Source organism: Pogoniulus pusillus, chromosome 26 (assembly GCF_015220805.1).
Source record: "Pogoniulus pusillus isolate bPogPus1 chromosome 26, bPogPus1.pri, whole genome shotgun sequence".
NCBI classification, from domain to species: domain Eukaryota; kingdom Metazoa; phylum Chordata; class Aves; order Piciformes; family Lybiidae; genus Pogoniulus; species Pogoniulus pusillus.
This window is the reverse complement of record NC_087289.1, coordinates 17,498,481-17,524,496: the sequence shown is the minus strand read 5'-3', so window position 1 is coordinate 17,524,496 and position 26,016 is coordinate 17,498,481. Positions and strand designations below refer to the sequence as shown.

Below are 26,016 nucleotides of genomic sequence, written 5' to 3'. Positions count from 1 at the left end.
GTTACATTTTTGGGTTTATTATATAGCTCATATTTGAATTCTAAGCAGAATTAGCCTGTAGTATATCTTCATACATTTCTAGTCTGCATGACATGTACATTGAACCTAATTAAAACACTGGTTTTATTTTGATTGGTTTTTTGTAGGAGCCCTGTGTTCTCCTATGCTGCTCTCTACCTTCAGTCACTTCTCTCTATTCCACATGGCAGCAAATATGTATGTTTTATGGAGCTTTTCTAGCAGCATTGTCTCTCTTCTGGGATGTGAGCAGTTCATTGCGGTGTATCTTTCTGCTGGTAATGTTAAATATATACATACAACACTTAATATAAATGTGTATTCGTGTAAGTAAAGTGAGTGCATGCTTAAGAGAGGCATGATGAGAGATGGACATTGTTCAGCCCCACACATTGCTCTACACTGACTGCAGTAATCATTTGCTGTCCTACAAAATGTTAATGGGTTTAGGACATTGGGCTTCAAACTACCATGCCAATACAAGTATCTGGTTTTAATTCATGTTTAGCTACCAAACTAAAACAGCTTATGGGAGCTAGATGGGAAAAGATGACTAGTAAATTCAAATTGAAACAACAATATCAAAACCCTCCCATCACCTATACTAGCTCCTTCAGGAAGGCATTCAGGTAACACTGTACTTTCTTGTCACGGTAGGCTTGATAGGCCTAAAATGGGCTTATCTGTGCCCTGGCTTGCCCAGGCATGTGTTTCTGCTCTCCCCACTTCTGCTGTGGGGAGAAGCAAACACAGGAAAACCAACTCTGGCTTGTCTGGACATGTCCTCCTGCTTCCCCTCCTTCTGTGCTGGGGAAAGCAATGTCAGGAGAGGAAAACATGTTCCCCTGCTTCCCTAATAATGGTCAAGCTTGACAAAGTGCCATTCTGATAAGCTAATCTGTGTCCAAAGCCCCATTAGTCTTGGGCTGTGTGGATAAAAAGGGATGGGCAGGTAGCACGGTGTGCTGCTGCTGTTGCCTCATTGCATCCTGAAATTGTCTGGAAACTCCACTGCCTTGAGAGCTTACCAGGAACAGGCTCTAAATGCCTGCACACAATCAGCCTGCACAGCCAGTGTGACATTGTGCCGAGACTGCGCGTGGCATTGCATCCTGCCTGCCCCTCTGCAAGGCTTCTGCTGAGTCAGGAATCAAGAGAGACCAGGTCAGAGACTATGCTATAGACTCCCAGCTTCTGAGAAAAGAGCCTGGGAAACTGACAGCAACCCTTCCACGTGCTTTGGGTACTGTCTGATACTATTTTGTGAGTATTTTGTGATACTGTGATACTGTAAATACATAAAGCCTCTTGAAACTCACTCATTGCCTTCTGCCTTAAGCAGAAAGGGGCTTCCTGCATCCATTTAGTGGCTAAGCAGTATCATTAACTCCACGCAGTATAATCAGCCACAAGAACCTTCTCTTCCAATATAATGTTTGCATTTGCCACTTTAAGAAATGAGTGCTCTGGTATTATCACAGTATCACCAAGGTTGGAAGAGACCTCATAGATCGTCAAGTCCAACCCTTCACCACAGAGCTCAAGGCTAGACCATGGCACCAAGTGCCACGTCCAGTCCTGCCTTGAACAGCTCCAGGGATGGCGACTCCACCACCTCCCCAGGCAGCCCATTCCAGTGTCCAATGACTCTCTCAGTGAAGAACTTTCTCCTCACCTCGAGCCTAAATTTCCCCTGGCGCAGCTTGAGGCTGTGTCCTCTTGTTCTGGTGCTGGCCACCTGAGAGAAGAGAGCAACCTCCTCCTGGCCACAACCACCCTTCAGGTAGTTGTGGACAGCAATAAGCAATTGCCTGTTCCCTGTGTGTATAAGTTTCCAAACCATGCATTTTGAACCTTGTGAATAAGTTTTCTGGCAAGATTGAATGTTAATAAACAGTTTTCATAGTTACTAACAATCTTCACCTGGATATCAAAGTTACTAGAGATGATTAATTTTGCATAATCCGTCACATTTCTGACTCTTGCCTGCACTGCTGGCACTACTTCCCACAGTCTTTTTTCCCTTCTAGGGGTTATCTCCTCTTTTGTCAGTTATGTTGCTAAAATGGCCACTGGAAGGTTTGAACCATCCCTTGGAGCTGTGAGTATCTCAGAATATTGGAGATCTTATAAGTATCTGTGAAGCCATTTCCAAAGCCTGCAGTATTCTTTAACATGCCTAAAAGCCACAAATATATTTGGGTTAATGGAAACTAGGAATGGTTACCAAAACCAAGAACCAGGCACTGATTCCTTTGCCTGTTCTTCAGCTACATTAACACTCTGGCAGCAGCAGCCCAGAACTAATGGCACTTAATGCTAATGGCTTGTAAATGAGCACTTAACAGCGGGACCTCCTGTCACTGAGCATGTAACTTACTTCATAATTGTGTGACAGTCTTCTCTAATTGAAGATCAAGTACTCAAGAAAGAGATAATATCATCAGACAGTCAAAATCAGCATGCCATACCAGTGGAAGTTATAGGGCATGCTGTGCAGAAAGGGCAGCACTCCTGCCTGAAGTCTCACAGTACGAAAGATGTGAGGCAGGCTGAGGAGATGTTGTGGCTGTCTGTGCCTTGCAGGTATTTGTAGTAGTAGAACATGTTAAAAATCTCAAGTCTGAAGTGAACATAACCATTTGCCAAGTTTTAAAGGCTTATAACTTACTTTACTAAATAATTCTGATAAAAGCCAAAAGTCACATTCTTATTTTTCAATTGGAATTAAAAGCTCTGTTGAGCAAGTTTAGAGTTCTTGGTGCTGCTGTCAGTGTCCCTTTATCTTGGGGGGAAAAAAAACTCTATATCTGGAGCAAGTTACTTTTCGTTAGTCTTACCGATCTCAAGTCACTGAAATTGCCACACACTGCATTAGTTCACTGCATTCACAGCCTTTCTATTGAGATATTTCCTGATACAAAAGCCCATGGTTGTAGTACAGACCAGGAAATTGCTTGTTTTGTCAAACAAAAGATTTCTTGTCATTGCTCATCTGTTATTGCCCTTGTTTCAGTACAAGTTTTAGAGTGATTCCCTGCGTCTGAGGTGTCTGACATATGTTAGGTTTCTTGGGTTTACTGGGGAAAAAAGGCATATTAACATAAACTGTTATCTTAAAAATCAAGGAGGGAGCAGTATTTCTTAGTTACATGGGCATCTGAGGGGTACTGTTTTTCCCAATATCGATCATTTCAGATACTGAAATGCAATAAGAGCTGCTTGGTTTATTTTTATTCTGAACTTTGCTGTGGTGCCTTTTACTTTGGGCTTTGCCACGTGGCTGTCTTTGAAAAGAACAGCTAAAAGAAAAATGGATTAACATGCAAGAACAATAAATTATCCCTTGTGTACCATCTGAGCTTACTTTGATGTATGTTGATGTATTTGCAGTCAGGAGCTATCATGACTGTCCTTGCAGCTGTCTGCACAAAGATGCCAGAAGCGAAACTCGCCATCATCTTTCTTCCAATGTTCACATTTACAGCTGGAAGCGTAAGTGCCTTTGAACTTAGATAATCCTTGTCTTAAAATATCTTCCCCATGCTTTCCCAAGGTCTGAGCATGTGTCCTCTTCATTTGTGTTGCTGTTAAATTTATTTTGAAAGAGGAGACAGGTTATGGAAGTCCTGTGCAGCCTAGCACAGTTATTTAGTCAGTTTAGAATTAGCTTCAATTCCATGCTCAAATGAGTCTGTTGCAAAACAATACTTAGAGGTGAAAGACATTGGGAGGGACTGAAGTTCACCTGTCTAAGGAAATTTGTCTACACATCCTGTGTTGTTCTCTGATGTGTGATAGTTTTTTATAGCGGGACTTAGTACAGACTAATCTAATACTGATATGCTGGTTTTGAGGAAAATCTGTCAAGATGGGAAAAGCAGAATTTTCACTTCTTAAGGGAAATAATCTTCCTGCCCCGGAGGAATATTTGTCCCCTCGTTTGGATACCATCTTTTGATACTTTGAAGAATGCTGTCAGGGTTGGACATAAACTACTGAGGCTTTTTTCATGTGTAGTACTAGGAATCCTTTTTTGTCCATTAAGTTCTTTGGACTATGTCCACTGCCCCACTTAAGAAAAGTTTTTTATGCTTAACTTGACATGCTTTAATAAGTTAATCAACTTTAGTCTGCTTTGTAAAGTTGTTCACCTTAACACAAGGGGGAACTTCTTTACTGTAAGGGTCACAGAGCACTGGAACAGGCTCCCTGGAGAGGTTGTGGAGTCTCCTTCCCTGGAGACTTTCAAGGCCTGTCTGAGTGTGTTCCTGTGTGATCTGTGCTAGATTGTGTGGTCCTGCTCTGGCAGGGGGGTTGGACTTGATGATTTCCTTGGGTCCCTTCCAACTAGTAATATCCTGTGACCCTGTGATTTACTTGAAGCAGTTATGTTCAAGATCACAGGATTTAAATTCGTGTGTTCTTGGGGTGGGCTTTTTGGTAAGTGAAGCTCACATATTTGAACATCTGTTCTTAGATGTCACCATGTTTTTCTTGCACATCTTTGGATGAAGCATTGCTGTGGGGAAGTACTCACTGCAGCAGTAAGGTGACAAGCAGCAGTGACTATTGGCAGTATAAAACTTAGAGTAACTTAACCCCTGTAACTGTATTGTTAAACTTTCTGTACTCCTTTAGGCTACCTTACATATAGCAAAATCAGCTTTTGAAAGAAACAAGCCAGTGTAGCAGTATTGCTGCTATCCTACTTAAAGTAACATTTCATCCTGATGTTAAATCTGTTGGTCTTTTTGGAATGAAGCGTGTAGTACAATGTGGTGACATTCTGCACCACAGTTGTGGTGGTTTGTGTCTCCTCGGGATGGTAATACTGTTACCGATGCTGTTTCTGGCCACAGAGCTGTTCACTATCCTATTGTTTGTCTGCCTGCCAGCAGATGAGTCATTTAGGAGAGTGTGATGATCAGTTTATAATCAAGATCTCAGGGAGGCTGCCCTACATGCTCCGTCCACTAGAGGGTTGTATTTGGGAAGACAGAGAAGCACACAAAACTAAGTTGTCAGATTTAGTGAATGAGAATGTTGCAGTTAGGTGGTGGCTTTTTCCCAGGAGTGTGTATCACTTTAGAAATAAAAGTGAGAAGGTACATGAATATTGAAATATTCTTGAAAAAGAGACTTGAAATTCCTCTGAGCAGCCTCTACTGATGTTATTCAGCATTGCTGCATTGTCTTTGTGTGCTGCCTTCCCAATTGGGAAGACACATTCATACTGTGCACCATTCTGTACCTACTCATGTCTGTATTCTGACAGCACAGAAGAGCTAGGGCCTCAGTCTGTTGTTTTAAAACAGTATTTTTTTGGCTGTGGTTGCTTTGATATGAAATTTACAGAATATTTTTCAATCCCAAATTGGAAAATCTGTTCTCAGTGGCCATTATATGCTGTGACTGATCTTGTCCATTCTATGTTCTGTTCCTTTCCAGGCTTTAAAAGCTATAATCGCGTTTGACACTGCAGGGCTTGCTCTAGGATGGAGACTTTTTGACCATGCTGCACATCTTGGGGGAGCTCTCTTTGGAATGTAAGTCTGTAGTTACTAACTTCTGTCTGTTTCATATGTAAATCTGTGCTATACTTCTCCCTCTTTCTCTTAGCTCTGAAGCATGGAGGGTTTTTTGAAAGTTGTCTTAAGCAGCATTGAAAACAATTAATTGTTATCTTCACAGCACTGTAAAACACTGTTAACAGATGCAGCAGAACTGAAAGAAATTGAGTTGAACTGCACTGGAATGATAAGTTAGATGTTACATTGTCCTGTCACCCTAACTTGGGCTGTCTGTCTCTGTCCCCCCTCTCCCCAGCACATTGAAAAGAGTCACAAGGCAGAAAAAATGCTCACAAAACACAGCATGTACAAATTAAAATAACTCTAGAATTAAACAGCTAAGAAAATTTCTTTGTCTGTGCTTTTCCTCTAATTACTAACTTAGAGAGAGCTACTGAATTATTAAGCTCAGGCTGAATTCCTTTGAGCAGCCTCTACTGATATTTCTGAGCATTACTGCATTCTCTTTGTGTGCAGCCTTCCTAATTGGGAAGAACTACCAGAAACCAGTTTGTAGGAAACAATTCAGCATTATCCCATGTTTGAACTACATTACCCAGTGAGTTTTTCCCCTCCTGCCCAATTGCAGTGCTGTCATATTTCACACACTTAACTGCTTAGAGCATTTAAAAACGTTTTATATAGGCATTTATAAAAAGCCTCCCTGAGATCTAGCTAAGCCAGACAAAGGGACACACTTATTTTGGCCTGTTTGGTCTGAGTTGCCTTTTCTTGGCTTTAGAGGAAGTGCTGTGCTGCACACTTTGCCTTTATCCTCTTCTCTGGCATCACAAATGCATTTGATGGAATCTTATCATAGAATCAGCCAGGTCAGAAGAGCCTTCCAAGCTCATCCAGTCCAACCTATCACCCAGCCCTAGCCAATCAACTGGACCATGGCACTAAGTGCCTCATCCTATCTTTTCTTGAACACCTCCAGGGACAGCGACTCCACCACCTCTCTGAGCAGCCCATTCCAATGCCAATCACTTTCTCTGGCAAGAACTTCCTCCTAACATCCAGCTTGGACCTCCCCTGGCACAACTTGAGACTGTGTCCCCTTGTTCTGTTGCTGCTTGCTGATTCCTAGCTACATTCTGCCGTCATGCATCTGTATCAGCTTGTTTATTATGATGCAACTTAATCACTTCATTAAAATAGAATAGCGGTTGCAGTGAAAATTGTCTTGAGTTGACCAGTGTCTTGTCTCCCTCACCTACATGTTCTGCTCTGTGATGATTTTGGTCGCTTCATCCTAAAAAGGGCATATGGCATAAGTGGCCAAAGTATTTTCTGCCTTCAGAAGGCATCAGTTTGCACTGGCTGGCAGCTCATACATAGGTGCTTTTGTTATTCAGGACTCAGCTGTGGAGTTTGGCTTAGGGGAGAACCTTCAGCCATGTGGTTGCTTCCCCTCCTGCCTCTCCCTTCCACCATAACCTCCCTTACTTAATCACTTAGGCTGATATATAAACATGAACACGTTCTCTGTGAAAGTAACCTAAGCTAAAGTACTTTGATAGATTAAATGTTCACTTAGATTTTTATAGAAGAAAATTCACTTTGAATGGAATCTGACTGTTGATTATGGGGTAGTTGCATTTGCATACAAAAATAGTTTCACTTAGTCTTGTCAGGATGGATTGGCACAGCACTGTCTTAACAGAATCTTAAGTGGATTTTTTTTGCCCTTTTTTTTGAATAGAAATCACAGAGCATGACATTAAAGGCCTTTGTTCTCAGGACTGACAAGCAAGAGCACACAGAACTTAACTCCTAGGAATCAAGAGAGAGAAGGGGCTTACTTTGCACGTTCCAGGAACACTCTTATTTGTGCCTTGGTTTATTTTTCTCCTAACTTGATTGTAGTGATCAGCCTGTCCCACAGATGCAGAGGAAACTTGCAGTTGTAACTCCTGTTTTGTTTCTCAGGTGGTATGTGACTTACGGCCATGAGCTCATCTGGAAAAACAGAGAACCACTGGTGAAAGCTTGGCATGAAATGAGGACAAAGAATGCAGGAAAGGGAGGAAGATCTAACTGATTCTAAAGATACCTTCTGCCCAAGTGGTATATTACTTGAAGACATGGGATTGAATCAATTTTGAAGGTCTTTTTGCTACTCCACGTTAGGCCTCTGAGGAGCTGAGGTTTCTAATGTAAAGTACAGTTACAAAAATGTGGATCAGTAAAAAGTGAACTCTGACTAAGGTGGAACAATAAAGGTTTTTATCCTGTTGCTTTCTGAGGTAATAGTCTGCATTACATTATTTAAAAAGGAAGAATTAAAAAATGCTTTTCAATGAAGTGACCAAATGCTCTGTCCAAAAACCCTCCAAGATGGAGTACAAGTGGTTAATACTTGGGAAGATAAACGTTTTTAAAACTAAGGAAGCTAATGGATCATGTATCCCCCTAATGTCCACCAGACCACAGTAGGTGCTTTCCTAGAAGGTGTGCTTCACACAGACTGAACTCAACAGAAGGCTGAAGTGGTGAAGTTCAGTGGTCTTAACTGATGAAAAGATTGCAGATAAGATCAAGAGAGACCATTGGCTTAAGTTTGAGACATGAAGCAATTCTGGATTGTTTGCCAAAGTTTACACGCAGCTTTATGGTCCAGCCTTATTCATCATCTGTGGCTTACCCACCCTGTGCTTTTTGTTTCTATGTGCTTCCAGAATGCTGTTGTATCTTGTTAGAACTTACTACCTTTTCATAACTGTGCACAGTGAAAGGATGACTTACAGTCTGGGCTTGGATATTTTACCATGAGTTATACTGCTTTCTGTATGCTGTCACTGCATTGTTGTGGGTTTTTTCTCTTCCAAGGTGTGCTGTGTTGCTAGTGTCCTTTAAGGTTTTCCTAAGAAGTTTAAAAACAGAACATTAGGTTCAGAATGTGCCAGTGCTTGAATAATGAGTAGCTCCAGCTAGAGGTGCCTGAGATCAGCAATACTGTAAGCTGAGGTAACTACTAAAGTAAACCTGAGAGCAGTGTTCCCATTATACAAAGAAAAGCAGTAACTGGGTATTGGGTATGCTCTCACCCTGTGCATGTCCTGCAGGATGGATTACCAAACCTGTTAGAAGGGATGAGGAGCCTGCCCAGATGTGGGCTGCTGGGTTCAAACCTTGAATTTTGCCACGTGGTAGCCAGTCCAGATGGACTGACTTGCCAAAGAGTGTGCTGCATCTTTAAGAAGCAACTTGTGCCCATTTGCTTTACAACAGTGCCTTGCAGAACATAAATTTCCTGCAGGGATAAAGAATACACACTGCTAGGTGGCACCAGTTGTAATAGATGGAGTACAAAATTGCTGTAAACTCCCTTACTGACTCAGGTCTACATTTTTTCTCCCTTGGAAAATGAGGCACCTGAGGATTTGTTCCTTTTAAGTGGCTGTTGACTTAAGCACTTAAAAAATAGAATACTTAGAGTAGCTAATGCTCCTTTGCTCTACTCAGAAGCTTTGCCACTTTGTCTCTCATCCTTTGCTGCTTCTCCTTTCCTATTCTTTCTCAGACACTCGGGACAAGCATGCCCGTTTTTAGGGCTCCAGCACAGCCCTGCCCATGACAGAACAGCCAGACATGCAGCTGGGCACACTGCTGCCAGCAGCAGCCACCTCCCGCCCAAGCAGGGAGAAGCCAGCAGCGTCAGAAGATGGCCACTGAGGGGTCTTGTCGTAAGGAAGTATTCCATTACGTATTTCATAACCTCACAATAGGTTACACTTACTTAGCACTTGCCTGATGGCTTTGTCCACTTCCTTTTATTTCTTTCTCCATCTCTTCCTTGTGTTGTCCACTCAACTTTTCTAGTCTCTTCCACACTTCTGTTTTTCAGAGACCCTGGCTGAAAGCAGCAGGTATTAATGTTGCAGAAAATACAGTTGATAAACCCTAAAGAATGTATTTTACAGGTCAGAAGAATAAGCCAAGGTTACAATTCAGTTATTCACCATAGTAGCCAGTGCCTATCTCAAAAGTTTGGAAGCCATGTCCCTTTGTCACTTGCAGAGAGTGGATCCCACTCATTAGAGCTGCTAAGGCTGTGCCTTCTCAGTTTGCCAGAAGGGCACAAATAAGCACCACAACATTTTCAGGATGACTCTTCAGAGGCAATGCCTCCATTTCTGATGGATTCTCAGAGTTGCAGAATCAAGACTCCTGAAAAAACAGCCTGGAACTGCCAGAGAGGTTTGGAAGTCACAGTCTTTTCAGTCAGTGGCTGTACTTTGAGGGTCTTATACTTAGTCCTAACATTAAGGTGAAGCTTAACAGCATTTGGTTTTCTAGAAGCTGTTTAGATAGCTTAACCTTCCTTGTTTATAGACACTCTAAAGGTATTTGACATATGCAGGGATGCACAAAAGCCTTAATGTAGCCAAGCAGTGGGTTTCATGTCTTTTTCCACCTGAGCTGTCATTTAGCATTGTCTGCCAAAGGTAAACTGCTTTCTCTGGTCCTGATTTAAAACTGCAACAGAAAAGTCAATATGCAAGCCAATCAGACAAGGAAGAGCCTGGAGTTGTGGCAGCTCACTAGAGTAAACGAGCTACCTTCCACCAAGTAAATGCCCCTGTAAGACAAGCATTAGTACTTACCAGCATCTCAGTATTGAGTCACAGCTTTGAATGCCAAGGAAATTAGAAAGGATGAAAATACAGGAAAAAATATTCCAATCCCAGGAGAAAAAAAAAAAAAGAAAAAACCCAGCAACAACAAATGTACAAAAAAACCCCAAACAACAAACTAAAAAAGCGACTACCTAAGCCACAACTACATGGAATGACTTCTCCCCCCCCCCTTCTGAAAGAGCTTATTGAAAATCAAACCACAATGTGGTGATTATGCAGAGGGTTGGCAGAGACAGCAGCTAGTGTTTGCACAGGAAAATAGCAGCAAGTACACTCACAGTCCTATACAGACACAATTCCTCATCCTTTTTTCAATGGCTTTAAGAAAGTCTGCTGCAGCCTTGCTGTGTTTAAGGCATATTTTGTTTCGGTGGAGTGATCTGCTCTATTGGAATTTGATTTTAGTATTAGAAAGAAACGAGCTGAGCCTTCAGCCCCCATTCCTGGCAGCAACAGCTGCTTTGCTTTCCGATTTGATGGCTTTCCTTTGTCTTACTGTTGCAGTATTCTTCTCCCTGCCTTTCACAACCACCACACACACACACATCTTTTAATCATGATAAATCTCTTCTAAATGCAGATAACTTTTTAATCTCATCCAGCTTCTTCTGCTTTCCCTGTCTGAGATAGCCTTTGTGCCAATTTCATCCTACGAGCTATGATGAGCAGCTGCTCAAAGCACTCCCCGATGCTGTAGGTGGGCTCCAAGACACAGTGCCAGAGCTGAACTCGGTGCTAGGAAGCGGCAGGCACAGGGAGAGCAGAGGCATCCAATTTATTCTCCTGTGCATTTTGCTAAGTCAGGCCTAGGAACAAGGACCAGTGGTAATGGATGAGAAAGCAGATGTTCTGTTTTCTCCTATGACTCAAAAGTTCATTTTTCATCTTCTACACTTCACCAAAACACTATTTCTTTTTGAAGATTATTAGGTAGAGCAGAGTAGCTCTAAGGGAAAAAAAAAAAAGGCAGCAGAAAATGAGATGTCTGCCTACAGATTCCTAAATGTAAAATGAGGATTGTGTGGTTTCCAGGCAATAAAGGAAAAGCATACAGTAGCCTGTATGTTACTGTACCAAGAGTTTTGTTTGGGACCCAAACATCAGTGCCTGAGATTTCCGGGTCTCCTTGCACTAACCGACAATGCTTGGAGGGTTGAAATCAACATTCCTAATTGCACCAAGTGCCAGATCAGCTATTAGGACAATAGGATCATCTGCAAAGGAATTTCTTTTATGCTTTGATCATAATGTTTCAAGGAGAGGCTAAACACTCCTGGAGAGGTTCTGCTTTGGTCCAGATCCACATTTCTAACCATCCTTTCCACCAGAAGCAGGTGCAAATGAGCTGATGTCTGAGGTGTCAAAATTCTGCAGATATAGACTGTTCAGCTGGCATAAAGTAGTAAATCTTAGCTTTTCAAGATCCACTGCATAATTAATGTCTTGTTAGATCTTACTAGATACCTGTAACTCGTTTATTATATTCTAAAATAAAGTGCCTGTCTAGTTAGATTTTTCTTGACCTGTTGGGTGATTCAGCTTGGTCTGTAATAACCCCCTGAATGGGGAATTGTGGAGGAGCATTATGGCCTGTAGCCACCTATTACATAAGATGTCAAATTTCAAAAGCCAGGCTTACCCTCAATGTAATTCTGTCAGCTTCAGTGGTTTGTACCAGAACTGTTGGGTTCTGAACCTGAAGGTACAAATAATTTCCAGTCTCTAGCAAACAGTAAATTATGTGGATCATAGATTAAGATATTTTATAGGTGCTTTGGTTTTGGCCAAAAGCTAGGATTTCCAAAGCGAAGTGGTTAAGCAGTTAATGGAGAAGGGGGTTGTAAAGAGAGGTACAGGTTTTGTACATCACTCTTGGAAACTTGGCATCACAAAGCTGCTATTTCTTTCTCGTCCAAATAACATATTTCATAAGCATCAGGTTTTGTATGCAGGCCAGTTAAGCTGTGCTACCCGGCTGGAGCACAGCACCTCTTCTCGCTTGGCCGATGCCCGCCGACTGGGAATGCAGCGGAGCTTCCCGGGAGCAGAGAGTGGATCCCAAGGCACCAGAGCACACACCGAGGCTGGAAGGCTCACAGAGGGGAGACTCCATGCCTCCAGAAGGTGCCTAATCCCGCAGAGCGGCACGGCACTGCATGGCACCGCAGGATGGCTCGGGAGCAGCCCGCTGGAGGAGGCTGGGGGAGCACATCCCGGTGCAGGGTCCCACTCCCGGCGCCTTGGTCCCGGCCTGGCCGTCCGCCCGTGGCCGGCCCCGACAGCTGTAGGGAGCTGCTGCCGGCAGCCCGGGTCACGTGTGCGGGCCGTAATCCCGGAGAGGGGGTGTCGTTACCGGGGGAAGGGGGCGGCAGGAGGAGGGGCTGCCGCCGATGAAGGCTGAAGCCGGGTGCGCGGCCGGCTGCGGGCGCCGGAGCCGCGGGCACCTCTGCGGCCATGGCCTGGCCCTGCATCAGTCGGGTGTGCTGTCTGGCCCGCTTCTGGAGCCAGCTGGACAAGTCCGACCTCTCCGTGCCGCTCACCATCCACAACTACTCGGACATCGAGGAGCAGGAGGACGGGGCGGCCCAGCGAGCCGGGCCCCCGCCGCGAAGCAGCGCCCGCCCGCCGGCTCCGCGCCCGCGGGACCCCGCCGCCGGGAAGCCCAGCGGCCGCAGGAAGAGCCGGGTGGTCGCTGCTGGGGAGCCCTTCGCAGCGGAGACCCAGTACCGCCGGGACTTCAGAGCCTGGCCCCTCCCGAGGAAGGACGCCTTCCCCTGGGTCAGTGCCAGCAGCGGCGGTGGCGGCGGCGGGAGGAACGGGGCCGCCCCCCAGCCCGCCCCGGGCCGCTCCGCCTGCGCCCTGCCCGGCAGCGGCGGGAGGCCGGTGGCGGACGTCTACAGTGGCCCCGAGCAGCTCCGGCCGCGCTCGCAAGCGGACGGCGGCCACACCACCTCCTACAGGTATGCGGGCCCGGGAAGGGCTACCCGGCCCGAGCCCCGAGGAGGGCTCCCTGCCGCGGGCTGAGGATGCTCCGCCGCAGCGCCGGGCGGGGATGCCGGCGAGGACCGCGGCGGGGAGGGGGGAGGGAGCGGTAACTAAGGGGAGGAGGACGAGGTGGGCGGAGGACAGGGACTGCCGCCTCATCAGTGGCTCAACCTGTCGCCAAAGCCGCGTTCGCCTTTGGAAGCGCCGTTCTTCAAAGCGGCGCTTTGCAAAACCGCGGCGGGTTTCTGAGCCCGGCCCGGCGAGAACCGTCTGTGCGGCTTTGCAGCACAGCCCGCCTCGGTAAGCCGCCCTTGCCTTTCCCATCCTCTGCCGTGGTTAAGGAGGAGAGGAGGGAGCGAGCCGGAGTGGGTTTGCAGCGCTTCACCCACCTTCTGCCGGGAGATGCCCAGGATCTGTCCGTCGTCAGCAGGCACACAGAGCTGCGCTCCCGCAGCTCGTCAGTGCCATCATCTTTGTCCCTTTAAGACTCCTGGAATGCCACACAAAACCTGAGCCACACTGACGCCTTGAAGATTAATCAGATGCAAAGCAATAGGTGATCTACTCTCAGAAACGTGCCAGTACAGGCAATAGGACAAACCGTCACAGAACACCATTCCCAGAGAGCTTTCAACAACAATTTAGCTACTTTTCTGTCATTGATGTCTTGCTTTCCCTGCCCTCAGTGTGACTGACTACAGACCCTCATTTTCTGGAGCAGGCAATCACTTGGGGTATACCTAAATTCAGCCCTTGCACTCTTTGACACCAGCCATAGGAGGAGAGGAGATTTCAGCTTCCACAAGGCTGCTGCTGAATGTTGTACCAGTTTCATAATGACATTTTGCTGGTTTAAATATACCTATGGGCTATGTACATATACCATTGAGGTATATAATAGAACAATTATATCTATTCCAGTAGTACTTAGACACTTCTTATCTGCTGTGTACCTAGGAGACATCTCATAATTACAGTTCATTAGATTATTTATCACAGCACTTCTAAGACTAAGACACTGAGGGCCCTGGGAGGGATTCACAGTCCTGCAGAGAGCATCCACACCCAGGTAGCTGCCCTGCCACTAATGCAGTTAGCACATAGACTCTGGAAAGGTTAAGAGCAGTGTCTGAACTTATGCACCATTTTAGCCTTTGCCACATCTCACAGGACAACCACGAAGTGAAAGAAAAGGCACTTTTACATTTCCAGTCAGCACAAGCAATACCTCAGCAGACAAACTTGCCTTGATCATGACTAAGAATGCTCATCTTTCAGAACTGCATCCATCTCCAGGCTCTTGTTGATGCTTCCTCTGCCTTCACAGCCTGACCCCAGAGGAGGGGTGCATTAACTTGCTCTAGAGCTTCACCTTCCTTACAGTCATTCCAACACTCAGCTGAGAGTCATTCCTCACCTTTCTTCCCTTTGACTTGTCTCTTCTTACATGGGGCTCTCAACTACTGCCGTGGAAGAGCACATCATTTGCAGCTCACAGGACAAAGCACTGGCAGTGGTGAGACACCAACTTGAAATCAAACAAATTTTAGAAAAAGCAAGCCTTTGAGGTAGTCAGGGAAGCCCTTGCTGGCAGGAGGAGGACAGAGGTACAAGGGGACATCAGGACAAAGCTTTCACATAACACCTTTACACTGTTCGAAGGCTACATGGTACAACCAACAGAGATTTTGCAAGTCAGACTACATTTGTCTTATTCCACCAGTGCCCACAGATCCCCTGAGTTATCACCCAGTAATGCACTGCATATTTCAGAAGTCCCTGTACCATTGAATGCACACTAGAAAGTCACAGGAGTCACAACAAGCAGCAGGAGGAAAGTCCATGATAGCTTCAGTCATGCCAAAGCCCCAGGAGTGCTCCACTGGTTTGGGGAAGGAAGGCACAACACAGAGGACACCCACCCTTTGGAAGCTGAGCACCCACAAGCACGGGGAGTGAGGGGAAGGATCTGTCACTAGGAGGGTGAAGTTGACAGATAAAGGTTGGAGGGACTGTTGTTCCTCTGAGGAAGCAAAGACTGTTCTAATTTTTAAAGAATAACACTGTGTAAGAGGTGGAAGGGCAGCACAGCTCCCTGCCCTCCAAAATATTACCCCATGTCTCCAACTCTTGGCTCCAGTCCCTGGATTTCAGCTGGAATTCTGTGGAGTCTGAATGAAGTCAAACCCATCTGGGCTGCATGGGGAGAGCTCAGGCACACAGGCCTAGGCAGATCAATACAAGCTGCACTTGAAAGGCTAAAATGGGATGTGCTCCAACTGTGAGAAGATTCCCAGGGACTGCTGCAGAGGGTTGCAGTAAATTACACCTTACTGGTGCTGGAGGGGGTGGAAGGAAGCATTGAGCAGACCCCTCTGCATCTTCCCAAAAGTTTGTCCTTTGGGGTCATGGTCCCTTTCAGCAGTAGGTTGCAGGTGCTGTGCACTTCTGGGTCTGCACACAATTAAATGCAGTTCTAGGCCTTGATTACATTTAGCAGACATCTTAGGAATAGGTAAGTGCTTTACTTAGCTACCTTCCACAGTGGCTGAGAAGCTGTTGCTGTCAGCAGGTATCTCCAGCTGGCTCTGTTCTCTGAATGTCATCATCTTACCTTGTTAGAAGGCATCTAGGGATGAAGGTGCAACCTCTCTGCTAGGGCTGGTATTGCTGGGTGGAGAATCCTGTTCAAGGCTCAGCTGCACTTAAAGGTTTCCCCTTCAGTAACCTGCCAACTTCTGGAAAACATTTCACATGTATAAGTGAAAATGTTGCATCAGAGCTGTGAGCGATTGGTTTGCCTTTTCTTCCCTCACCCATCACTTTTGCATGTATTAGCACTTGAGGAAAAAGGAGCTTGGCTACAAATTTCTGCACACATGCATAATGCCAGCCCTGAGCAGAGCCTAATCCCTGCATTGATATTTCTGTTCTTTGGGTGTTTTGAGTAGGTGTGAGAGTTGAGAGCCACCAGCTTGCTTGCAGGCAGGAGGCACAGAAGTAAAGCAGGCCAGCCTGGGAACCTTGTGATCAGGAGGGTTTCCTGCATACCCAGAGCAAGCAATTTTGATCTAATGGAAAGAGAATCTGTAAAGAGGAAAGGTCATTAAAGGGAAAAGGCCTGATGTGCCATTGGTAAGGATTTTCAGAATTGCAGGGTGGAAGATCCCTCAGCAACTTCTTGTGTGAGTGCTCAGCATGTACCTTTTGTGGCAAAGCATCCTCCCCACAGCAGGCAGATTGCCACAGAATGAAAGGGAGTGACACCTCTCCCCGTAGCTGGATCCAGTCACAGAGCATGTTAGTTGGCTGGCTGGGCTATTCACCCACCAGGGAGAACATACCTGAGAATACCTGGCCACGTGTTCAGCAGTGTGTGGGATCACAGCTCACACCTGAGCTGGCAGGGTTAATAGTGCTGTGTTTGAGGGGCTCCATCCTTGATTCAACAAGGTATTTAAACACATGCTTATCCCTAATAATGAGATTAAAGCTTTTATAATCAAGGCTTACAGTGATCTTTACATTAAGTATCTTGCTGCTTGGGGAAATTAATACTGAAGCCCCTGATTTTTATGCTATTTAAGAAGTAAGCTTGCATGGCACCAAGCGTTGGGATGGATCCAGAGAGACTCACTGTGTGCTGCTTAGCCAGGCTGAGGGAAGGGAGGGCTTGAAGGGGCACACAGCCGTGGGAGGAGAGAGTGAGGGTGGCTGGAAATAGTGGCTCAAGAGAGGATGTTTGCTGTGCAAAGTATGCTGCAGCACTGAAACTGGGAAAATTCAAAGCTGTTGCATAAAGGTAGGAGGAATTTCCTCCATGTCAAGTAAACTCAGCTGCAGCAACAGCTTACTGTTTACAAGAAACAGAAGGACCAATCCTGAATCCATTATTCCTCAGTCATGGCCCAACACAGGCAAAGCTGCAGGGTGAGTCTTGAACAAGGCATTCCCTGTACCTGCCTCCCTGTCTAGGTCATTCTGCAGCCCTCGTACAGGTGGTCCTGCTTGCCTGGGGAGATCACATACAACCACTGGCTCACAGAAACAGCTCTCTCCAAAGCTGGGCCTCAGAGTAAGCCCGTGGCAATTAATAGTCCAAAATTTTTTTGTTGTTTCATACATAAAGACAAGCTGCACTCGCAGTTGCCCTGCCTCCCATCACCACTGCAGGGGTTAAACTGTCCCAGCAGGCCAGTAGCCCCCTGTTCTCCACACTGCATCTATCCAAACCTTCCCCTCCAGACACATCCTGACAAAAATGAAATTACTTCCCCTGGTCTCTGCTAACCAATTAAGACAAAGAGCAAACAAACAATCAGTAAAGCAGTGATTTGTGTGATCAAAGCAGTTCACAGGGTAACAGGGAAACCACATGTAAAAAGCTGCTGCTTATTCCTTGCTGGAGTGGGTTGAAGGGAAATAAACAGCAGCACACAAAAAGCAGCCCTTTCCTTTTGATCTCTTGTACTTCAGCGCCTCTGTACAACTCAGGAGGCCCTTTTCTTTCACAGTACCAGAGCTTTAGTACTTATGAAGTACCACTGGGTCATTTCTATTTGTGCAGATCAAAAATCTCTCCTCTAGGTGAGAACAAAATAGAACCTGCAGAGAGCCTGGACCCTGGGTTATGGGCCTGGAGGCTTTATCGCTTCCACTGCAGATCCTCGAACACCCAAAGTAACCTGACAACTGCTGCTACCTAGGAAAAAGGGTAGGAGGAAGGGGATAGAGCAGGAGGGACAAAGATGTCTGTCTCCAGGAAAAGCAGTCAACATCTCTTATGCTCATTCCCAGAAGCAGCTGGATGTCACTCCACACAAGCTTCTCCTCTTCCCCATGCCTTCTATGATTTCCTTTCCCGTTGTGCTGTTCTCTTGCTACTTGTGTGATCTTGGACAAGACACCACCTACAGAGGCAGGGAGAGGAAAATGAGGCAATGCACTGGCTGAGCTTTCTCAAGTGAAAGGAGCAAATGGTGCACCAGGGAGAACAAGAGGGAGGAAGAGAGTCACTGAATCTTGACACCTGACATTTTAAACTAAGTAACATTTAAACCAGGTCAGTCCTCTTCCCCAGGCTCCGAGTAGCTCGTGCCTTTTGACTCCAGCCATGACATAAAGACTGATTCCTAGTCAAGTCACCCAACTGTTATTTAGGCCTACGTTCCCTCTGAGTGTTGGCTGTACAGCTGGAAACATGTGCATGTGTCCTGCAAGCTGAAAAGCAGAGTGAATTTCATGAGTTACACTTGCTGGAGCAGAGGTTATAGTTTTAATTTCTTGTTTTGCTTCAAGTACTCCAGCTTCCAGAGGAGATTGCTTGTCTCTGTTTTGCCTAGCCCTTCCCTGTGCCTCAGTCCTGGGTTTCCAGGAGAAATTCTCAGTTCCAAATAAATGCTGCTAAGAGTCTGAGCCATGACTGTATCTGCTCTCACACTACTGCTGCTTCTGTGGGTGAAGGCAAAGCATTTCATCACTGCATGTAGGTGCCTCAAAACCTACATTTTGGCTCTCCAGGCTGAAAGGAGAACAGTTTGGCTTCCAACCAAAAACAGGGTCCTGTGATCCAAAAGGGCTGTGTTTGAGCACCCGCCAAATCAGCAAATGGTCTGCTACAAAGAAGCGAGACAGAGCTGGCTGCAGTGTCAGGCAGCAGAGTCATTCATTGCGAGCTGGGGACGCACTTCATTGCAGCAGAGTCAGCACAGTGCAGTGAGGAGACCAGCCGGCAGGAGGATGGAGGTTCAGGAATCAACGGCACCAGCATCCTTGAGGCAACCAGCTTTATGTGGGGCAGCAGGTTCCAGTTCCTGGAAACTTCTGGGATGTAATTGATGGCTTTGTACCATTTTGCTGGTATTTTGCTCAGCAGCTCTGTGTCCTCCTTCTGGCTGCACAGCAGAGCAGAGCTCAGATTTTACTCCGCATTCACACACGCTAGGGATTCCCTGCTGAAAGGTCACCTTCTTGGGACATTACCGGGCCAGAATTACCTCTCTGTGCAGTTTCTTCCTTATCCTGAAGTGCTAAAGTAGCAGGAGCTGCACCACCCTCACTGGGAGAGCTGTACAGGCACTTACCTGCTGCCTGAAGAGGCTTGAACAGCAAGATGCAGAGAAAGCAGAAGGTGGCAGCTCGGAACAGTGAGAGCAAGCAGATTATAGACAAGATTTGCAGGGCACATTGACAGCCCCAGCAGGAGCCTGGTTTTGCTTTCCATTGGCAGGAAGCTCTTCCATAGAGCAATTTCCATCACTGACTGAGTGGATTCAAGAGCTCACTCCACCTCCACTCAAGCTGGCAAACTGCTGTCAGCCCCAGTTGCAGGCTCCTGCCCGGTTCCTTGTGCCTGTACTCATCCATCCTGGCAGGAGGCCAATGCCAGCAGCTAACTCGGTCAAGAAATAGTTACTTAATTCTTTTGGAATTAATTTTGTTAGCAGCTGGTATCTAAGCTCTGGCTTAGACACAGGCAGGGCTGCATCCTCTAGCTACCAATAAAAGGGGCAGCATTTTAAGGCTGAGTCTATGTTTAGAAACTAAGCATAAACCAGGCAGTGGCTATTTTGGTAATATACTAAAAGGGCCAAGACTAAAGTACATGTTCTAAAAGAATATCCCACACTTAGACACTTTAAATAAGGTTTTTAAAAGAGGAGTTTGCAGCTACTATCAAAATAGCAAGTGGTTTGCTTGGAAAAAATGAAAGCCAGAAAGGCTGTGATCAAAGCTAAGCTTGGCACATTAAAATACAGCCTGTTTCCCTAGCTTGGGCATGACTCAGGTCTTAGTCCTACTCCCTCATCCTATGTACAAGCAGCTAGTGAAATGCATTTATTCTTTAAGTGTGCCAGGGTATGAACATAAAGCTGTCACATCTTGGTTAGTCACCTCTCCTTTTGCTATGGAAGCTGCCTGCATTGGTTGCCAGAGACACGTACACAAACAGAGCAGAATTCTGTTTCCTGAGAGCAAACAAGCCAGCTCAGCTGGCTTCTATTGCAGCATCCAGAAAGTCCTAATGGAGAGGGCATTAGTGAGGCCTGTTTGTAACAAGAGGTGGACAGAAATGGAGAGAGGACTGCAGAAGGGAGCTGGCAGCTGAGCTAAGCCGGAGGCCCCGTTCTCAGTGTGGTCTGTTCACCAGTTTCTCACATGTCACTGCTCCAAGAGTGTGTCAGCCAAGTGCTGTCTTCTCAGACATCATCACACAAAGTCCAAGCATTTGCCCCCAAATGAAGCAAAATCATCAGTAGAAGCATCTGCCAGCTGAGATGGTGTCTCCCTTCAGATGCATTTCAGATGGAGTTGCCACCGAGGCACAGCACAGAGCTAAAGCCAAGTAAGGGAGCATCAGCAGCCCCCACACATCTGAGAGCTAGGCACTTGTGGCCCCAGACCAAGGTGTTTCATAGTGTAAGTGACCACGGAGCTATCGAGCCAACAGCCACACTGACTGGTGCAAAAGCACTAAGCACCTTCAGGAGAGAGCACATTTTGCCAAGAACAAAAGAAGAGTTATGTCAGGACAGCCAATTGTCCCAGACCTGCCCTGCTGCATCCTCCACCCTGGGCTTTTTAAGAGAGGTTCAGTTCCTTTATCTTCAGTATGCCTTAGACAAGTTCAATCTTACAAGCTAATTGTAACCAGCCTTACCTTCTGGCTTTGCAGCTGCTCTGGGCAGAAGTACTCTGCAAGTATGTGGTGCTTCATAGGTTATTTCATCTTCATATTCTTATTCCAGGCAAGAGTATCGCCCATGGACTGGAGCAAAACCATCAAAGCCTATAAAGACAAAGCAAGGCTTCATTATTCCAGAAGACCATTTTGTTCAAGAGACAAGCTACAAGGCGGATTTTAAGGTAATTAGTGTTCTTTTAAATCCCAAAGTCAGTGTGAGTAAAGCCCAAAGTACTCTTCAGGACCTCCACATACTTTATCAGTGTAGTGCATGTTGAGTAAAGCAATGTCCTTGTTGGCCACACTCTTACCACTGTCCTTTAGGTGATGTGGCCATGCCATGCTGTCAGAAAGACATACTAGAGAATGCCATACTGTAACTTAACTATAATTCAACTTGAGACCAAGATTTTAAACTGCACCACAGCTGAGAAGTCCAAGATGTGTGATTCCCTCAGTGACTGAGGATACTTTATCTACAAGATGTGTGTCAGTCCCTCTCTCTGTGTAAGGTTCACTCAGCACCCTGTACAAACAGAACAGTTGGTGTGTGCAAGCATTAGGGCTGTAGCAGGAGATTCAGCCTTTGGTGCTAAAGTCAACGACACACAGATCCTGCTCCCTAAGGAGCAGCACCCACCCATACAGGACAAAACTAAGGGCAGAAGCTGCCCTGCTACTAGCAGCAAAGAGGACATAGCTGTGGTGAGCAGCTAAGCCACACAGCTCTTGGGCCTCTGAGACTTCCTTGGGATTTTGCTGTGTGTTTCTACAGCTGTCTAGGGCAACACAAGATCATTTTCTTGGTGAAGTACATCAAAGTGTTACTGAAAATCCCACAAAGATATATTCTCTCTGTACTGAGTGTTTTCCCTGGCGGGGCCCCATGCACACCCTGTCCCCATGAGGAAGGAAAGCATACACCAGCAAGGCTCTGGCTTAGCTGCTTTTTGCATTAGACCACCAAAGAAACAGCACTTTGCAGCCATCCGCAAAAGCCGTTTACGAGCTGCACCAAGTGGCTCGGAAGGCAGAGACAGATCTGGGGCTGAAGTCCCCAGCTGCAGCACTCTGTGCTGTTGGAGGCAATAGCAGCTGCTCCGGGCCACATGTAAAAAGTAAATCTTTGCCTTGAAGGAGACCAGGAAGAAGTGTTTAATCAGCAGACAGCCAAGTGCCTCCTCCGCAGAGGACTGCTGGCACACTGCTGCGCCAAGGCACACGGTGGGTATATCCGGTGCTGCTGAAAGTGGGACAATGACCTCAGGCAAAACAGAATTTGCAGACCTCACCAGAACTTCCTCCTTGCTCTCTGAACAGTCTGGGCTGCCTACCTAGGTGCAGCAGTGCAGATAGAAATCACTTAACTAACCTTTAAACCTTATATTTTGACCCTGGAGAGGCAAAATACAACCTCTTTCCTACTTGTCAGATAGGATGGAAAGGAGAGGGTCCTAGATGAACCCCCTCGGAGTCCCTATCCCTTTTCTTGAGGAAGGGAAGGAGAAGACTGGAATCCCAGATACAAGCACACAGCCCCACTGGCACCATACTGAGACATATAAGCAGTGGTCCCATTTTTTGGAGCTCCAAGGTACCACCACAGCCTCTCTCACAGGCTGGGAGAAGGTGTTGTCTAGAACAAAGACAGTGCTGAGGTGCCGCCTGTGCAAAGAGAAGTCAGACTCCCCGATTTACACTCAGTCGTTTGGATTTTCTCTCTAGCCTGAAGCCTGCAGCTTTGCTGGAGACATGGGAGTCAGGTTTACTTTACATTGTGTCCTGACATCCCTTGTGTCTGAGCTGTACACAGGCTGTTTGTGATGCTCCTCTTGGTCCTTAGTGTGTCAGAAGCATCCCCAGAGGAATGGAAAAATCAGAATGGCGCAACAACCACCAGATCGAAAGCTTGGCCTATCCTCTTTGCCTCTGGTCTTGATGTTTATTTGCTTGGGTGGTGCCATCAGAATACTCAGCATCGAGCAAGGGTTCCCATTCTTTCATGTTTTGCTAGCAGATGCTCCCAGTGTTCTGAGCTGGATCACAACTAAGGCCAGTCCCACTTCAAATCCTTTGGGTTTTAAGCATTAGGAAAGCTTGCAGGTGTCCTTCACGCTTCAGTACAGCCACAGCAGCTGTGCATTGACTGAAATTCTGACTCCATGACTATCAGAGACCACAAGCCCTGTTATCTCTACCTTCCTCCAGGCCTGAGAAGTTTACATCCATTTCAAGGTCCTTGCAGTTTCACAGCCTCTTATAGCCAGTAACCAGTTTTTCTCCTTTAAGTACTCCAGGTCTCTGCCCCTGCTCACAGCACACATAGCTTGTGGCCTCACAAAGTATTACAGTGGAACATTTTGATGGAGCCTGGGTGACAGTCTCCAAAAAGCTAAGGACCATACAGACAACACTGTAATTCCTCTCACTTAAATGCAGCAGCAGTTCAGCAGTGAATCTGTTGTGACATTTGTAGAGGATGCATCAGTGGGGTTTTGTGAAGAGAGTGGCTCTCTGGCACTTGCCAAGGCCTGCCCAGTCGCAGTCATCCCACATCACACCTCAAGGACTGGCTTACAACAAGTGGTCCATCACACCTGCCCTCAAATCACCCTGTGTACCGAGGCCCAGCCAAGAGCCAAGGGCTGTTGGGCAGGGACCAGTTATAGGGAGAGCAGATAGGTGGTCACAACACTCCACACCCCTCAGACTCTTTGTCATACTAACGTTTTTCTCCCCCCTTGCCCCACTCTAGATCCCAGAGGTGAAGACCAGGTTCTCTCCCAACCCTTCTGCTGTTTTCCAGGCACCGTCACGGATCCTCAACGTGTGAAGCTGGACCCTCCTCGCACCCAGGCAGCTTAAAGGCAGCGTTTCTGCTAGGATGTATCACTATGCAATTTTCACAAGGAGTGTTAAGATCAAAGGACTGGCATCATCAAAAGCAGCTCCAGTGATTACTGATATGCACACACGCTTTCTGTTAACACAACGAACAGCCAAGCGCTGGGTTCAGAGCTGGCAAAACACGCTGCCAGGAGTGACCTAGTTTTTGACAGGAGCAGGTTCATTGCTATGCCAGCTGGCGTCACATTAGGAGACTGACTTTGGGCAGCAAAGGCAGCATTGCAGGCAGCAGCCCTGTGCTTAGCTACACAGGGTGGGAGGGAAAACAATCACAAGTGGGATGGATAATTAAAACCAAAAAAGTGTTTTATTTAGCAGCACCCTCTAAGTAGGCCAGTGAAAGACAGGCAGTGTCCAGCTGACTTTTGAGCTTCTTGAGGGGGGTAGCAAATAGGACCTCAAATGGCATCACCAGAAATCAGGCCCATCAATGGGGCTGGTCTGAACTTCCAACAGAGGAAGCCAGCATCATTGAACTCTGAAATAAATCTGGCACATGCAGCATCTTCAGGCTTTAAGACTGGAAAAAATGGGTGTTTCCAAAAGTGGTGGGCAGATGGAGGAGCGTGAGGGGCCTGAACTTTGGGAGACAGCCCTGACAGCACTGTGGCAGCCTGGTTCAAAGAGGGTTGCATGGACACAGTCAGCTAGGCACCTGCCAGGCTCCAGAGGATCTGAGATACTTAATGCAATTTGTACAGCTGTTAGGATGAGTGTAAATACTGTATATGGATTTTACCTAGAGCAATTTGTGATCCTTTGATGAAAAGGATCTGCTTATACTTTTAATAAATGTTAACTCTTTGCATATGCAAGGTGGAAAATATTGCCTTGAAGTTCCTAAATTATTGCCTGTGTATTGGTAATGCTAATGCTAGGAAGAACCAGAAGCGAATGTTACTTAGAAACTCTTCTTAAAGAACACTGTAATGTAGAATGTAAACCATCCTTCATTTCTAAGATAGGTCATTTTAAGTGTCATTGTTCTGAGGCCATTCTTTTTAGATTGGTGTGCATTTAACTCTTGCTGAGGTACCTGTGTTTTTAAGATACCATTTTGTTAGCCTTTGTTCTTCATGACTATAGTGGGTTTACAGTTTCTATCTCAACAACTTTTGCAACATAATTAGCCTACTCCTTATTTCATAGGTTGACCAATTATGGAGGAGGAGGGGGGAACTGAAACTGTTCATTTTATGTGTTTGCAGCATACAGCTGTGTTGGCTAGAAGAAAAGGAAACTATGCTGAGACTTGAGCAGTGATGGGATATTCATTCCCCTGTAACAAAATAGGCTGGATGAGGCACTTAGTGCCATGGTCTAGTTGTTTGGACAGGGCTGGGTGCTAGGTTGGACTGGATAAGCTTGGAGGTCTCTTCCAACCTGGTTGATTCTATGATTCTATAACTGAGCTGTCGCACAGGATCATTTTAGGCACTTAGTGCCATGGTCTGTTTGATTGGAGAGGGCTGGGTGCTAGGTTGGACTGGATGATTTTTGAGGTCTCTTCCAACCTGGTTAATTCTACGATTGTATGAACACAGGGGAACTTTTTCCTTAACCTTCCTGCTAGATTTCATGAACTCTGGGGACTCTGCAAGGGCATCTGTGTTGCTGGTAATTCCCATGAGAACAACTTTGTAATTGTTGGCATGTGGATTGTATTTGGAATATGTGCAGACATCCTCTTCCCACTGCATCATGTGAGAATGTAATAGTGCTACCTCTCCTGGCTCTGCTAGAAAGACCAAACAGAGCCACGAGAATAGGTAACATCTGCAGTAAGCTGTGTATGGTTGGGACAAGGGATGACACTTCCCCATTCATCCTTGGACCTGGAGGAACCCACAGTAATACCAATGCTTGCCAAAACAATTTTTCAGGAGATTCATTTGAAACATTCAAACTGTACTAAAGGTTTTGCATGTTAGATGTTTCTAAAACTTCAAATCTGCTTGTTTAATCTCTTTATAATGTTTTTAACAGTTTTGTTCAAACAAAAATGTAAGCTCCTTTTGATCCTAGATTTTATTAACAGGGAAAAAAAGGACAAATTGTCTACTCAGTCTCTCCTCTTAATTCACTGTATTTCTTAAAAAGAAGAAAAATCAACCCAGTTATAAACAAACTGGTAATATATTAAGCTTGTATTTTATCAAATGGAGTGGATTTAATTTAATAAATTAAAATGTATTTTGGCTATTGA

The 26,016-nt window shown here is 45.9% G+C and overlaps 2 protein-coding genes and 1 long non-coding RNA gene across 4 annotated transcripts in view; 2 read left to right on the top strand and 1 right to left on the bottom strand.

The window, feature by feature from the left end:
* Positions 1–7,839, top strand: part of PARL (presenilin associated rhomboid like) — a 14,312-nt gene extending 6,473 nt beyond the window's left edge. The window contains exons 6-10 of the mRNA XM_064165381.1: positions 147–296; positions 2,049–2,119; positions 3,412–3,513; positions 5,470–5,567; positions 7,524–7,839. Of these exons, the coding sequence (XP_064021451.1) occupies positions 147–296; positions 2,049–2,119; positions 3,412–3,513; positions 5,470–5,567; positions 7,524–7,635 (533 nt within the window). The 3' untranslated portion in view covers positions 7,636–7,839. The remainder of the gene's footprint in view (positions 1–146; positions 297–2,048; positions 2,120–3,411; positions 3,514–5,469; positions 5,568–7,523) is intronic.
* The window catches only part of LOC135187047 (uncharacterized), a 16,586-nt gene extending 2,894 nt beyond the window's left edge, over positions 1–13,692 (bottom strand). The window contains exons 1-3 of the long non-coding RNA XR_010307174.1: positions 13,609–13,692; positions 9,334–9,450; positions 7,397–8,457 (exon numbers count right to left, since the gene is read on the bottom strand). This is a non-coding gene — a long non-coding RNA (uncharacterized LOC135187047). The remainder of the gene's footprint in view (positions 1–7,396; positions 8,458–9,333; positions 9,451–13,608) is intronic.
* MAP6D1 (MAP6 domain containing 1) lies at positions 12,602–26,016 on the top strand. Of its 2 annotated transcripts, none has more exons than XM_064165383.1 (3): positions 12,602–13,194; positions 20,968–21,085; positions 23,710–26,016. In XM_064165383.1, the coding sequence occupies exons 1-3, from the start codon at positions 12,689–12,691 to the stop codon at positions 23,734–23,736; spliced, it is 651 nt and encodes a 216-aa protein (XP_064021453.1). In that variant the 5' UTR covers positions 12,602–12,688; the 3' UTR covers positions 23,737–26,016. The 2 variants fall into 2 exon arrangements, with proteins under 2 accessions (XP_064021453.1, XP_064021452.1); XM_064165382.1 differs by having other exon boundaries at positions 23,659–26,016.

Bases quoted from the DNA above. Each gene is read 5' to 3' on its own strand.
- MAP6D1 (XM_064165382.1), top strand. From the start codon at position 12,689: ATGGCCTGGCCCTGCATCAGTCGGGTGTGCTGTCTGGCCCGCTTCTGG. The intron at 13,195-20,967 runs GTATGCGGGCCC...TTCTTATTCCAG, and splicing joins GGCCACACCACCTCCTACAG to GCAAGAGTATCGCCCATGGA. The intron at 21,086-23,658 runs GTAATTAGTGTT...GCCCCACTCTAG, and splicing joins GCTACAAGGCGGATTTTAAG to ATCCCAGAGGTGAAGACCAG.